At 41.6% G+C, this 13,380-nt stretch overlaps 1 protein-coding gene across 1 annotated transcript; it reads left to right on the top strand.

The window, feature by feature from the left end:
* Positions 1 to 1,820: 1,820 nt before the first annotated feature.
* otomp (otolith matrix protein) lies at positions 1,821 to 12,466 on the top strand. The gene is made up of 9 exons (XM_086181947.1): positions 1,821 to 1,911; positions 2,049 to 2,185; positions 2,607 to 2,709; positions 2,838 to 3,023; positions 3,884 to 4,058; positions 5,325 to 5,392; positions 7,252 to 7,436; positions 7,748 to 7,919; positions 12,456 to 12,466. The coding sequence occupies exons 1-9, from the start codon at positions 1,821 to 1,823 to the stop codon at positions 12,464 to 12,466; spliced, it is 1,128 nt and encodes a 375-aa protein (XP_086038073.1).
* The last annotated feature ends 914 nt before the right edge of the window (positions 12,467 to 13,380 follow it).

Genomic DNA, 13,380 nt, shown 5'->3' on the forward strand with positions numbered 1-13,380 from the left:
AACATTATCGTCAAGATGCATTGTGGGGCCGGCGTTGCCAGACGGGATCAAATAGAAGCCCCACCAAAACAAAGCTAATCATATTCAACGTTCATTTCGACAAGAAATGAAATGGAATATAGTTTAACTTTCTGTCAGTAGAAACCGCTAATGGTACAAAATGGTTTAAATGATCATAACCCGTCCAAACCCCTTTTAATAGCTTATTTGAATAAAAGTAACTACTAAGGAGACAAAACACCTGGCAACCTGCTTTCCCAACAGGTAGAAAGAAAGAAAAAAAATCAACAGGTAAAATATAAAATAAATAAGTATAAAAATCAACAGATGGAAATGATACAAAAAAATCAACAAGTGAAAAAAGATTTAAGTGAAGAATCTGGATGTTCAGTGAGAACAACATATTTATAGTAATTACATATTTTTTGGGCTCGTGTTTTCATTTAAGCCTTTTAGCTTTTTAACCACCCACTCTGCAATCTTACTGAAGTCTTCCACCAGCTCTTCAGCAATTGCATGCTGCTTTGCAGATCAGGTTTTCCAATTAAAATTTAAACCAAGATAAGGAATTTTACTAAATGGCTGTATTCATGTACATGAATTACAGATGAATGTTTCAATCGTTTACCTCTGACTCTGTACTAAGTCATACTTTGGTACCTTTTTTAAGCTAATAAAATATTAGAATTAATAGCTTTCATTTTTACATAATGTTTAGTTTTACGCCACAGGCTTATTTTACTTGTATAAAAGAAAGAGCATCTCCTCCAAATACAAATTATAACTCTAATCATTGAACAATAACAGATGTTAACAAACAATGAGGATAATTACTTCTGATTATGATAAGTCACATCATACAATGCTGGGGATAACCTTGCATTCTTTCTAGAAATCCTGGAATATGTTCCACCAGGCTGTGTTAATGCTGGATTTTGAGAGTGACTTTGTGCTTCAGTGTGCTCTCAGTCGTGCACCTTGAGGATCAATACCCCACCCCACCCAAAAAAGCTCTCTCTAAAAGCTGCATGTAAACCAATCTGATTTTTCATCTCCTGACCATTCATGCTGTTCAGAAATTGCATCATGCTGCAACTAATATGATGAGGATATGAATTTATTTCACTTCTCTGTCCAACAAACTGCCTGTTTTGATTATTCATCTGCATTGATTTATATCTCAGTCATATCAGTGACTGTTAAAAGAAAAAGTGTGCTTTTGTGTGCGTGCAAAGAGAGAGCAAAGGGAGAATTGTATCGAGTAGCTGATATACTTTCTCTCTGCTGGGTCCCGTGGCCATGAACAATCGCCGGTGCTGTTTATTCTTTCCTACCTGAGGCCTTAGTCTCCAATGAGTCGGAGCGAGACCCGGCTGTTCTCCACCAGCACAGCTCCGGCACAGGAGCCACATTGTCTGCAGCTTTTTTAATTAAAGACCCCTGGTTGACACTCTGTGCCAGGTGACCTGAATCGCTCCCAGCCTACATGTGTCCACCACCATCCCCTCTGCTGGGAATAAGTCTCAGTGGATAATTGGAAGGGGAAATGCTATACTACTCTCGTGAAATGGAGGAAGGATTACTGAGGACTTAAGGGGAGGGGATGGAGGAATAATGCTTTCTTCTTTCTACATGCAGCCTACCTGCCTCATACTCCCACTTTCTACACATACTCCCCCTCTTTCTATCGAACTGGGAGTGGTACAAGAGAGAAGGGTGATAGTTGAGTGGCCCCCCCCCCCACTTCCCCCCACCTGCTCCTCATCTTAGATGTACTGACTAGACAGATTGTCTTCAGAGGGTTTCCTACCAGAGTCGACATGGAGCATCTCCTGCGAAGACTGCCTGTGGCTTTTCTCCTCTTTTTGCCTCTTCTTCCTGTCAGCTGCATCTCCACTCAAAAAACTACAGGTAGATTATGTTAAAAAGGATTATGATGAAGTATGTGCAGGCTCAAAGTGGCAAAATACACAGGGGGAAGGGGTCATATCTTTATTTGCAGGTAAGCAAACTTTGCATCTTAATTTGAACCTGCTGGTTTTGTGCAGTTTCCTGGTGCGTGATATCAGAGGCTGAGGAGCAGAAGTGTTTGGATCTAGCTGGGAACGCCACAGCTCGGAATGTAAGAGGGGCTTTGGCATGTGTTCGAGGCCTGGACACTAGAGATTGTATGGAGAAAATCAAGGTACCAGAAGAAATAGACATGGAATTGTTCAAGGAATAGTTCATATTTTTAAATTACGGTCCTATTTATTACTTACCAGTGATGAGTGGTAAATGGCTTAATTGCTCAAGAAAGTTGGGCAAAAACAAATGCAAGGTCAACGGGATCCCGTTCCTGAACGTTCAAACTGACTGGTAAGCTTTGCTCTGTCTTCAGTGTGTAGTAGCGTGACCTCAGTGGCCTTGCATTCCCTTTTGTCCAACTTTCCAAAGCTACTGCGATGGATTACGTTGAGAAAGAACTCTACTAATCAACATAATCACTGTAAGTTGCAAATTTGTCTTTGCTAAACGATCCTGTAATGTTTTGTTTTGTTTTGTTTTTTAATCACAAGCATTCGTCAGTTATCTGACACAAAAAAATCTGTCTGTCTTTTTCTCAGAACGGATCAGCAGATGCAGCCTCCATGTTTGCAGATGACATCTATGCTGCCGGCTTTTGCCACGGCCTGGATGTGGCAGCAGGAGAGTCTCACAATGGAGTGGGTGAGTTTGAGCTTCACAGCAGGAAACTCACTAAGACATGTCACCTCATTACAGCCGTCTAGTCTCTTATCTCAGCGCTTTATCATGAAAAACAATTTCCTCCTGCATTCTCTCTTGTGTTCCTGCAGATGGCGTTAGCTACTACGTGGTGGCCATGGCTCGTCGCTCCTCATCAGATCTATCTCTGCTGGAGATGCACGAACGCAGCTCATGCCACCCCGGCATGCGCACTACAGTGGGGTGGACTGTTCCAATTGGCTACCTGGTCAACACCTCCCAGATCAGTGTAGGAGAGCAGTGCAACTTCCCCAGAGGTGAGTGGAAGGAGAGGGAGGTATTGTGTGCAGATGTAAGGTTGTGTGTAAGTCGATATGTGTATGGGGCAGGAAGGATGGATGGGGTGGGGGGGGTAGAGGTGAATGGACCGAGGAGACTGGAGAACAAAGCAGCTATACCCAGGAAAGAGTGTGAGGTGGCGGGAATGAACAGGGGGACTCATTAGAAGAAAGGATGATTTTAAGTCTTAGCAGAATATTTTGAGGGGTAAGAACCTTTTTTTTTTTTTTTAAACTTTTCCTTGCGTCTCTAAATCCCATGAAAGGTCTGTATGAATCACACCTGACAGAGCTGATTCATCTGTGCCACACATCCTCATTTTTCTCCAAAGCAACATACATGAATATCCCTTCACTTTTATCAACACGCACCTTAGTATAAACTCTCTCCTATGTTTTAGTCTGTGGCTGAAAATACATCATTTACTTAGCATTGGATAAAAAGATAAGATCAACTTTATTGATCCCGCGATGGGAAAAATCACATGTAACAGCCTCTTAGAAAAAAATAAAAGAAAGAAGGAAAAAGGTGTGTTTATTAGAAAACAGAATGAAATGAGGAAGAAAAATAGATCATTCTACACACAGTACATATTTCGCTTTAGGAAATTAGTTTAGCTATTTTATTTGATTTAAGAGATAAAAAGGAACGAATGGGTTTAGATGTACAAACAGACAGGATATAAAAGATGGAACATAGTAAAAGATGATTGAACTGGTTTTTTGAACAGCGGAACATTCTAAAATCTATTTAATACGCTGCCATGAACAGTGTTTTTATCCATTCAAAAAAGACTCTCTCATTCATCTACTCTCTCATTGTCCATCTTCTCCACCAGCGGTTGGAAACTTCTTCGGTTACAGCTGCGTTCCAGGCGTCAAAGACCCCAGACATGACCCCAGAGGAAACAATCCTAAGAACCTGTGTGAGGCCTGTATAGGAGATGAGAACGACAGACACATCTGTGCCAACAACCCCCGAGAGAGGCACTACGGAGAGGCTGGGGCACTGAGGTACAACCCCAATGACACCCTGAATTCATTAGTGCGGTCTGCTCGGGGCAAACTCATTTAATGATAAAAATAATAATGATACAGTGATTGAAAAAAAGAAAACCACAATTGCACAAGGCATCAAGTATCTTATTACATTACCGTGACAGACAAAACCTCTATTCATTAAAACAGAATGTAAACAGATTAAAATAAGAGAGCCAACTAATTAGATGATAAAAACTCTGCTGCAACTGTTTAATTTAAAAACTTTAATTTCACTTTCACCCTCTGCGAACGTTATAGCTGCAAATAATCTAAATTAATAGATACCATTTCAGGTCTGTCAGACCTTCATCAGAGCATATTTTATTCAAATTGGAGGGGGATGATAACTGAAGTCTGCAGTATGCAGTACTCCTGTGTTTATCCTGATGGTTGAAGCTCCACCACACGTACAAAACACAGGTGGAACAAAGTAAACGTGAATCATGAAAAACATAGTGAACAAGGAATTAATTAGAGCAGAATATGAATGTAAATGTTCTCCACAGCTGCCAAAAGTAGCAGCATACCATCTCTGGAAGCTTAATAATTATCTTTCTTCTTAAAATACAGGACCACAAGCAAAAGTGTTTGGGAAATATCAACCATTATGTATCATAAATAGTTATTTCTCTCTATCACGAGTCCATGATGTGAGCAAGGTGATTTATGGAAGGTGAAACATTCCTCTTTCAACCACATGGACTGAGGATATGATTAACATTCAGTCATCCAGAAAAATGGAACTAATATCTACATTCTGCCCCAAGATATTCTTCAGATTCTAGGATTGACAATTCCATCCAGTTCACCTCCAAAAACAAATTACTTGTTCCTTCTAATAGAACCTCTTCTTCTCAATGAATTTAACTGTAATCCATCCTCTAGTTTTTTGAGACATCATTCTAAAATCAAGGGGAAAAAAACAGAACCAGAACCAGAACCAAAACAGAATCAAAGTCTTTGGAGGAGCCTTCATCCACCACAATCCTACATAAAAGTTGAAGAAATGAGAAAAAAACATCAGGCAACAACATAACAATCATGTGATTGCAAATACTGACATGAATGGGTTTCCATTTGCAATAAAATTGACTTTGGCACCGCAGTTTGTTGGAGATAAGGAAGCTAACCTCTGGCCTCAGGAGATGATAATCCATCCAAACATTCCCTGTGTGCTGATTGTCCTTTTATCCGTGTTTGGATGTATAATGAGTCTGATTGTTGATGTTTTTCTTTCAGGTGTGTGGCCGAGAACCTCGGCGACGTGGCCTTTGTCAAACACACAACAGTTTATGACAATTTGGATGGTCAGTGTTTAAATAATCCATTTTCAGAGATGACATCAAAGTTTATATAATCATCCATCCATCCATCCATCCAGCCGGCATTGGGTGAGAGGCGGGGTTCACCCTGGACAGGCCGCCAGTCCGTTGCAGGGCCATCAGGAGCTATTCGGGGTTCACTATCTTGCTCAAAGATACTTCAACATGGTCACTGGGGGAAGTGAGGACTGAACCAGCAACCCTTCAGTTGCTAGACGGCTATTCTACCACCAAGTCATGCTGCCCCCCTAATTTTATAATCATAATTAAAATTATTAAGGTTGAGGTTACTTGCTGGCAGAAGAGAGTGTTACTCCCTGTCACGACACTAGATGTCAGCGTTCCTCTTTATTCTTAATATTACTGTTAAACACACAGACAGACGCACAGCCGGTGGCATAACATTTGCTTCTGTCTGTCTGGCATTTTGTCCAGCAATGAAATGCCCCAATTCTCTGTTTGCTGCATCTGTTCCTCCGCTTTGGGCAACATCCAAAATTAATGGTGATCATTATCGCGGTCACGCATCACAGAGTCTGCTGGTACAGCTGAGAAGGAGACACCGGCTCCACAAACACTGCAGCTGTTTAACGAAGCGTGCTTTCTCATATGGTTCAGATATGTCCGGAGTCAGACCAATTAACAAAGGTCAAGAAAACACAGAAGGGCTCTGCTGTTGTTTAGGGACGTAGAGAACAGATTCAAGGTGGTCCGCCTATTTTTCTTCTTCTTCATTTAACTATTTATTTACTTAAATTGGGGTATGCTTTTTAAAATCTTAGGCACCAAAAAAAAAAAATCATATTGTTTATATACTTTTATATGAAAGATCTGTTTCCAAACCAATCTTGAGTTCACAAAATCACAGACTAGTTCTTTCAAGGCACTTACAAAAAAAATTGTTGCCATTAATAATGAATAAACACAAAATAAATAATGTACAAGATTGTGATTTTTTTTTTTTGGGAGGAGTTGTCTGTTAGATGTGATTAAATATGAAATTACAACCAGCAGCCATTTATTTTAGCTCAGCATCGGAACACCCAACCTTGCTCTGTCAGAGGTGTGTTGGTATGGATGGTCAGGTATGGGAGACTGTGGAGGGTTGTTATCATGGTTACCAGTCAAGAAATATGCATTCATAGCTCTTTTGGAAAAATTCTACCTCCTGATAAAGAGTTTTCACATTTTGATCACAAACATGGTCACTCCGATAGAAAAGTAGCATACAACCACATTGCACAGAAAAATGACATGCAGTGATGCTCAGAGGATTCATATTTCAACAGATTTCTGTCCATATTGACAGTTAATCATATGTTTTGTGAGCCCCAAGGCTATCATTACATTAGCAACACAAAAAACAGCTACAGCTACATCTGAAGTATCATTTGACTTCAAAGTCACCTGCATTGTGAGTGCAACTAACAATGAAGAGACTTGGCTTGGAGTAAGACCATAGCTCATCTTTCGCCAAGAATGGTTCCTCGAGGAATCATCTGAGTCCAAGAGATGTTTAGTGTGTTCTCCTGCCCCAGAGTTTGGAACTGTGCCACTTCAAACTTGCTCATGAACACACTCTTATACCACTGATATTGCTTCATGAAACTCCACATTGTTGTATTAGTAGATTTTGTGCAGGTCAAACAAGCAGGATATGTGCTAATCAATGAGTCTGAGAGGTGTCATATTATAGTCTCAATATCTCTCCCCCATGGTAGACAAAACTAGTTCACCAGAGACAAAAGTGGTCTTGTTCTTGTTGTGTAACCCCCTCATATATTGTTTCAGACTCTTTAAAAGTCTTTTTCAGTCTTCCGTACCTCGGCCTGTCTCCTGCTTAGGTAGGAACCCAGAATCCTGGGCTCTGGATCTGGAGCTGGAGGACCTGAAGCTTCTGTGTCCAGATGGAAGTGAGGCAGATCTGGATGAGTACAAACAATGCCACCTGGCAGCTGTCCCTGCCAACGCGGTGGTGGTGCGCATGGAGGACAAGTGTCGTGTCTGGAAGTACCTGGAACGCTTACAGGTGTGTGTGTGTGTGTGTGTGTGTGTGTGTGTGTGTGTGTGTGTGTGTGTGTGTGTAGGGGCACACAGAGGCCTAAATGTGTATGGATGTAGTATTATTGATCAGCACATCTCAAACTGTCATCTGTCTCCCTGACTACATGTGTGGGATGACTGATATACACTGTGGTGATTCCTTGCCCCCCCCACACTCACACATGCACACACGCGCACACACACACACACACACACACACACACACACACACACACACACACACACAGCAAACAATACCATCATGCATTAAGTGCTGTCACACACATTCTCCTGCAGAACGTGTTTGGCAACACCACCGAGGGCTTCAGCCTGTTCAGCTCAGCAGGCTATGGTGAATCTGATCTGCTCTTCAGCGACGCCACCCACCACCTGCAGAGGATTCTGGGTAACTACGGCTCTTGGCTGGGCCACACTTACACCACCATGCTGCAAGCCTTCGAGTGTGAGGGTAAGAGTGATAGTTTGTGTCTTTATATAGTATGTGTCCACGTATTTGTACCTATGTGGATCTGCTGCTGGGTGGCGGGCGTCTCATGTGCTTGTTTGTGTATCCACTGCAGCTGTTCTCATTATTACACTTCTTCTTCCAACAGGCTTCTGCTGATGAAAACAGGAGGAAGACGTCCAGCGCATCAACTTCCCCCTGCCTCCGTCCTCCCATTCTGCCTTTCCTCCTCGCCATCTGTGTCCTTCTGTAACACACTCTGTCCACCTCACTTCCATTTTGTTTTTTTGCATTTGGTTTCTCCTTGCAATCCAGTCATGATGTCCTTTTCCTCCCCCCGACCCTCTAATATGCTGGCTGGTAGGAGTAAGGCTTTGTTAAGAGGGGCTAATCATTTAAACGTCTGAGAAACATCCCTGGCATTGGATTTAAAAATGACACTGCGGAGAAAGTAAAGGGAAACAGAGAAGAATAGGATGAAAATATAAAATAGTAGGTAAATGAAGTTCTTTACATATTCTCTAATTCTTATGGTGATAGACATGGATTTACTCTTTAATGTGACTTTGTCCCTCCACACACGAGTTCCTATGTATGCTGGGAAACTGCATTAGTCCTGGATTGTTCCATTAGCTTCAGTGCCACACACGCACCCCCCTCCCTCCCCAGCTCAGCCTGCCCCCTCCCAGAGAGACTCTCTCTGACACTGAGCAACTGGGTGCTATTAACTTTGAGCTTAGAAGTCTCAGTTACTGTGTATGTGTGAGTGAGTACACTTATTCCCACAGCCCTTATTGCCCTAATTGGCAGTGAGTCTGGCATTTTATATAGTTTTGTGTGTGTGTGTGTGTGTGTGTGTGTGTGTGTGTGTGTGTGTGTGTGTGTGTGTGTGTGTGTGAGAGAGAGAGAGAGAGAGAGAGAGAGAGAGAGAGAGAGAGAGAGAGAGAGAGAGAGAGAGAGTTGATACGCTTGCTGCTTTCCCATGGCTTGAACAGTTTCGGATCACTGCTTTCTCACGTCTGGTGTGGTGGACCGGACTGTGATGGCTCATTGTGTATAGTTATTAATATTACAGTTAGGAGAACAAGATTAGGCCCTGGGTCACCCACGAGTGTTTCATCTCAAAACTTGAATAATTTTCTCATTTGTGACATTTACATCACTTGAAATTACCAAAATATGTGCACCAAAACCATTTCCCTCCCAGTTTTTAGAATGCATAACAACTTAGAGGGATACATGAATATGTTTTGTGATAATGAAGCCCCTGTTTTGAACTTCGGAAGTTTTCACAGAAACTTGAAAGTATTTTTGTTTCAACTGCAGGAACCAAGCTCTACATTTAGTTAAGGGGACATTATTTTATTCCTAAAAAGGCCCCATTTGGAGTGGTAGTTCTTTTTGAAGTTGTAGGAACTACTGTATGGAGTTGGATCTTTTTCCAATTAATATTTCCGATTGGTTTCGCCATGTTTGATTTCAACTGTCACGTGTAGCAAAGTCTGCTAAGTGATATGTTTGTTGCTATGCCACAGATACATAGAGCAGAGTAACATGAATGCTTATGAGCTATGTGCTGACAGTGAGGTTAGGCTCTTCAGCTTTTCAAGACGACATGCAGCTAGAAGTAGAAACAGCCGTCCACGATGAGAACGTATGGCGCCGTAGACTGGAACAGCTGGAAATGGACTGAAGGAACCTTTGTAATTTTAGTTCCAAGCCCTGAATAACAATTTTCCTCAAGGGCTTTACAGTCTGATCACAATGCAACATCCACTGTCCTTGTAACCTCATTCAGAGTGAAGAAAAACTTCCTAAAAAAACCTATTCAACAGAGGGGAAACAGGCAGAAACCATCCCAGAGGAGGGGTCCTTCTCCCAGGATGGACAGACATGCTATCCTGTAGATGTCAGAGATCAACAGTACCATAAAATGGACAACAAGGGTACGCTTCATTTATACAAAAACAATGTTGCAGTGTAATTAGTTCTTGCAACCCCCCCCCAAAAAAACCCCCAAAACAACCAAAACAAAACACCCCTTCCCCCCCAGAGCCAGAAGGCTTGTGTTAGTATTCTCAAGAACTCTCATACAATCAAATTCATGTGAGTTCAGCCGTAAATGAGGAAGATCATTTATTTGTGCGACACATTTATGGAAGGAGAATTAGAGACTGGGAAGAGTTGAATGGACATTCCCGTTATAGCCCTACTTGATAAACAGACGTGTGTACTGTGAAATGTAGAACAGATTATTCAAGGACAATATTTCTGAGCTCTTCTTGACATCTTCCGCTTTTGTAATTTCTCTCTCTCGGATGAAGTTCTCCTCGTCAAAACTGTGGTTTTTGACCTTATAATACTGGAAATAAATCTATCGAATTAGAGCGTTAACACTCATACAAATGTCTTCTCCTTGAAATAAAATATTGCCTCATGTCCTCTCTAACTGACTATACATGGTAGATGTTGGCTATTGATGGCAGAAGCTCTCCAAGTGAGAATTAATCAGACAAGCAATTTAGTTTAGCTCATTAGTGAAGGTCCATATCTGTTTTACTAATTCAGCTATTTGCTACAATGGTGCTGTTTGTTGTTAATGCTGTCCAACAGTCTTTAAAGAGACTTGAATGTGAATGTGTAGAACTGCAAACCTTCTTTTTTTTCCCCGACCAATTAAACAAATGACGATAAAGAAAATAATCCTCTCTTCCTTCTAGCTGCCTTCTAATTATACTGACTATATGATATCTGTGAGAAAATTAATTTTGCTTGATATCATCTCACTCACCCTACGTCTCACTCCCTTCTCTCATTGTCAGTCTTTCTGCCTCTCGAACACACACACACACACACGCACACACACGCACACACACGCACAGAAATGATTTATTTGCTTGATGTTTGGGCAAGAAAAACAAGGACAAGGAGAAGAATTAGGAAGAAATGAAGGTGACACGTACAAAGACCTGCATGAGGACACTCAGGGAGGTGGACAGGTCAGTTGGGGACACATCATCATGGATGTTCCGGATGGAAGTTTACAATACTAATCCTCCAGAGAAAGTCTATGCTAGTGATGGAAGAATGACATTTTGCAGCAAGCTGTCGACGGAACTGCATTGCAGCAGAGAAATACAGTCACATATCACAGTCCTATCAACCTGGAGGCTTAAATGACAGCGGAACGTCATCTACTGATTCCAGTAATTAGCAAATTCTATTTTAGCATTTAGACAGCTGTGAAAAAGATATGACAGGGGAGGTGATAAAGTGTTCAGTTTATTTAATTTAGAAGAGAACAGTGTACACTTGTACATAAATTATTTGAAAGAAATAAAAAGATAAATGCACAAGATTTTAGCAGAGCCATCCATCCATCCATTTTCTAACACTTACCCTGTTAAAGGTCACGGGGGGCTGGAGCCTATCCCAGCTACCTTCAGGCAAGAAGCGGGGTTCACTCTGGACGGGTTACCAGTCCATCACAGGGCCAACACATACAGACAGACAACCATTCCTGTGGTAGAAAATGAATTGGATGGATGTTGTTTGCCAAGATGTAAAGCAACTGCACATTAAAGTGATAAAAATGCTTTTTGCTTTTAAGTATGAACAAGTAGGTGTCTTGAGCTCCTGAAATTTTTAAAATTTTCATTGTTTAGTCACCTCATTGTAAGTCCAGAGCGCAGAAAGAGCCAGCCACGCGAAGATTATGGCGTCCCACCCGACGGCTTACAGTTAATTTGTTTTTGGCTCAAATAAAAGTGTTTGTGGATAACTGAGCAGACGGTTGGATAAGGAGGATATTGATTAAAAGGGACAATTCACTTGAGAGTTTGCTGACATTTTATGCTGTTGTTTGTTTTTAATGGCCATTGGGTGCCTTTAGCTTCAAGCTAAATGTACGTGGCTGACTCTTCCTGCATTCTGGACTCACAAAGAAGTGATGCAGTGATGAAAAACATCTTCATTAGCTCAAGATGCCCGTTTGTGAGGGCTTTAAAGTGCAATATACATGTTTTAGGTGCAGTATAGCTACCTTAGTAGGCTCCAAAATCTGGATGGATTGCATCTTAGTCTTCGAGGATGACTTAAAGTGCATAGGGATGCACATTTTTGGTTTGGATGTGTGAATCTGTGCAAGTGTGACATGTTGCGTGTTTGCGAGTGTCTTTATCCTTTCTGGCATGGGTGACGGCATGGACAGGAGACAATTTGACTGGAGGTTGCAAGGCGAGAGCAGCAGAGAAGAGAAGGATGACAGTGATGGAGGGAGGGAAGGGGGGAGAGTGACAGGTAATCCATCAGAGGTGTTACTGTCATTATTCAATTACCACCCATCCTTAGCACTCTTGATAACCCCAACACACACATGCGTGCACACAGTGTGAAGTTGCATTAAAGTGGTGGATAGTCTTACATGACGGGGGTTGGTGCTGTGTGGGTGGTGACTTGAATCAGAACACGGAGCTTGGCACTGACTCCTTATATGCTTTTAGTGCAGCAGACCCTTAAATCTCCGCTCTTTCCTCTCAGGTCCCTCCTAGACTCTCACTTTTTCTCTCTCCCTCATCGCTCCCAGTCGCCACCTCACCCTGTCCTTATGCTTTCCACCTCTCACCTCCATTTCTCTTTCCCACCATATCCCCCTTTTTCCTCACCCTCTCCTCTTGCTTGCTCCACCGTTCATTCCACCTCTTGAGCCTGGAGCGATAAGGAACATGGAGCATGATTAGATGCCATTGACACCAGGCTTATCGCCGTGTTCCTATAATGCTCCCCAGATCACTTACACAACTAGAAGAGCACTTAGAGAGCACAGACCTCCACAAAGCTCCATGTAATAGTTCCCTTTATTGAAATTAATGAAAACCGCCAGTACTCGTTTGTAATTATATGCAAATGTACCTATAATAACCCACTGTTTGATTGACATATTATTATATTAACACGGCCTAAATGGTCCTATCATTGACTCCAGATCATTACTCAAAAGAAAACATGATGAAACTGTGTGTTTCAACAATAAAATGAATAAAAATTGAAGTTAGATTGACAGCAGTAGCAGCCAAGTGTTTGGTAAACTTGAACATGGGAAAAGTGGTCTAATCAGCTGAATAAGCTGTGAGGCTTCACCTGCAGTTACAGGTAACCACGGTGTTATTAACAAGACTATTTGGACATGAAACATTCAAATCTTAGTTGATTGATTTAGATTTCACCTTTTTTTTTTTTTTTTACATTTGAATCCTAAAAAGGCCCACAGCAAATGCAGCACAACACCATCCATAACAATTCCAGAGCTGCAATTCCAGGGAGATGATCTCATAGAGACATTCAGGTAAAACAAACGCAGAGGCAGATTGTCACCAGCATTTTGATGAAAAAAAAAAAAACTGCTTAGAAATTGATGCAAATGAGACGAAAGAATCAGGTTCTGCACACCAAGCATGAGATGAGC

This window comes from Aulostomus chinensis, chromosome 17, assembly GCF_037954235.1.
Source record: "Aulostomus chinensis isolate RoL2024-O1b breed Wild chromosome 17, RoL_Achi_v1.0, whole genome shotgun sequence".
NCBI lineage: Eukaryota > Metazoa > Chordata > Actinopteri > Syngnathiformes > Aulostomidae > Aulostomus > Aulostomus chinensis.

Coding starts and splice junctions, on each gene's coding strand:
- otomp (XM_086181947.1), top strand. CDS start 1,821: ATGGAGCATCTCCTGCGAAGACTGCCTGTGGCTTTTCTCCTCTTTTTG. Junction 2,186..2,606: donor ATTGTATGGAGAAAATCAAG/GTACCAGAAGAA, acceptor TCTTTTTCTCAG/AACGGATCAGCAGATGCAGC. Junction 2,710..2,837: donor AGAGTCTCACAATGGAGTGG/GTGAGTTTGAGC, acceptor GTGTTCCTGCAG/ATGGCGTTAGCTACTACGTG.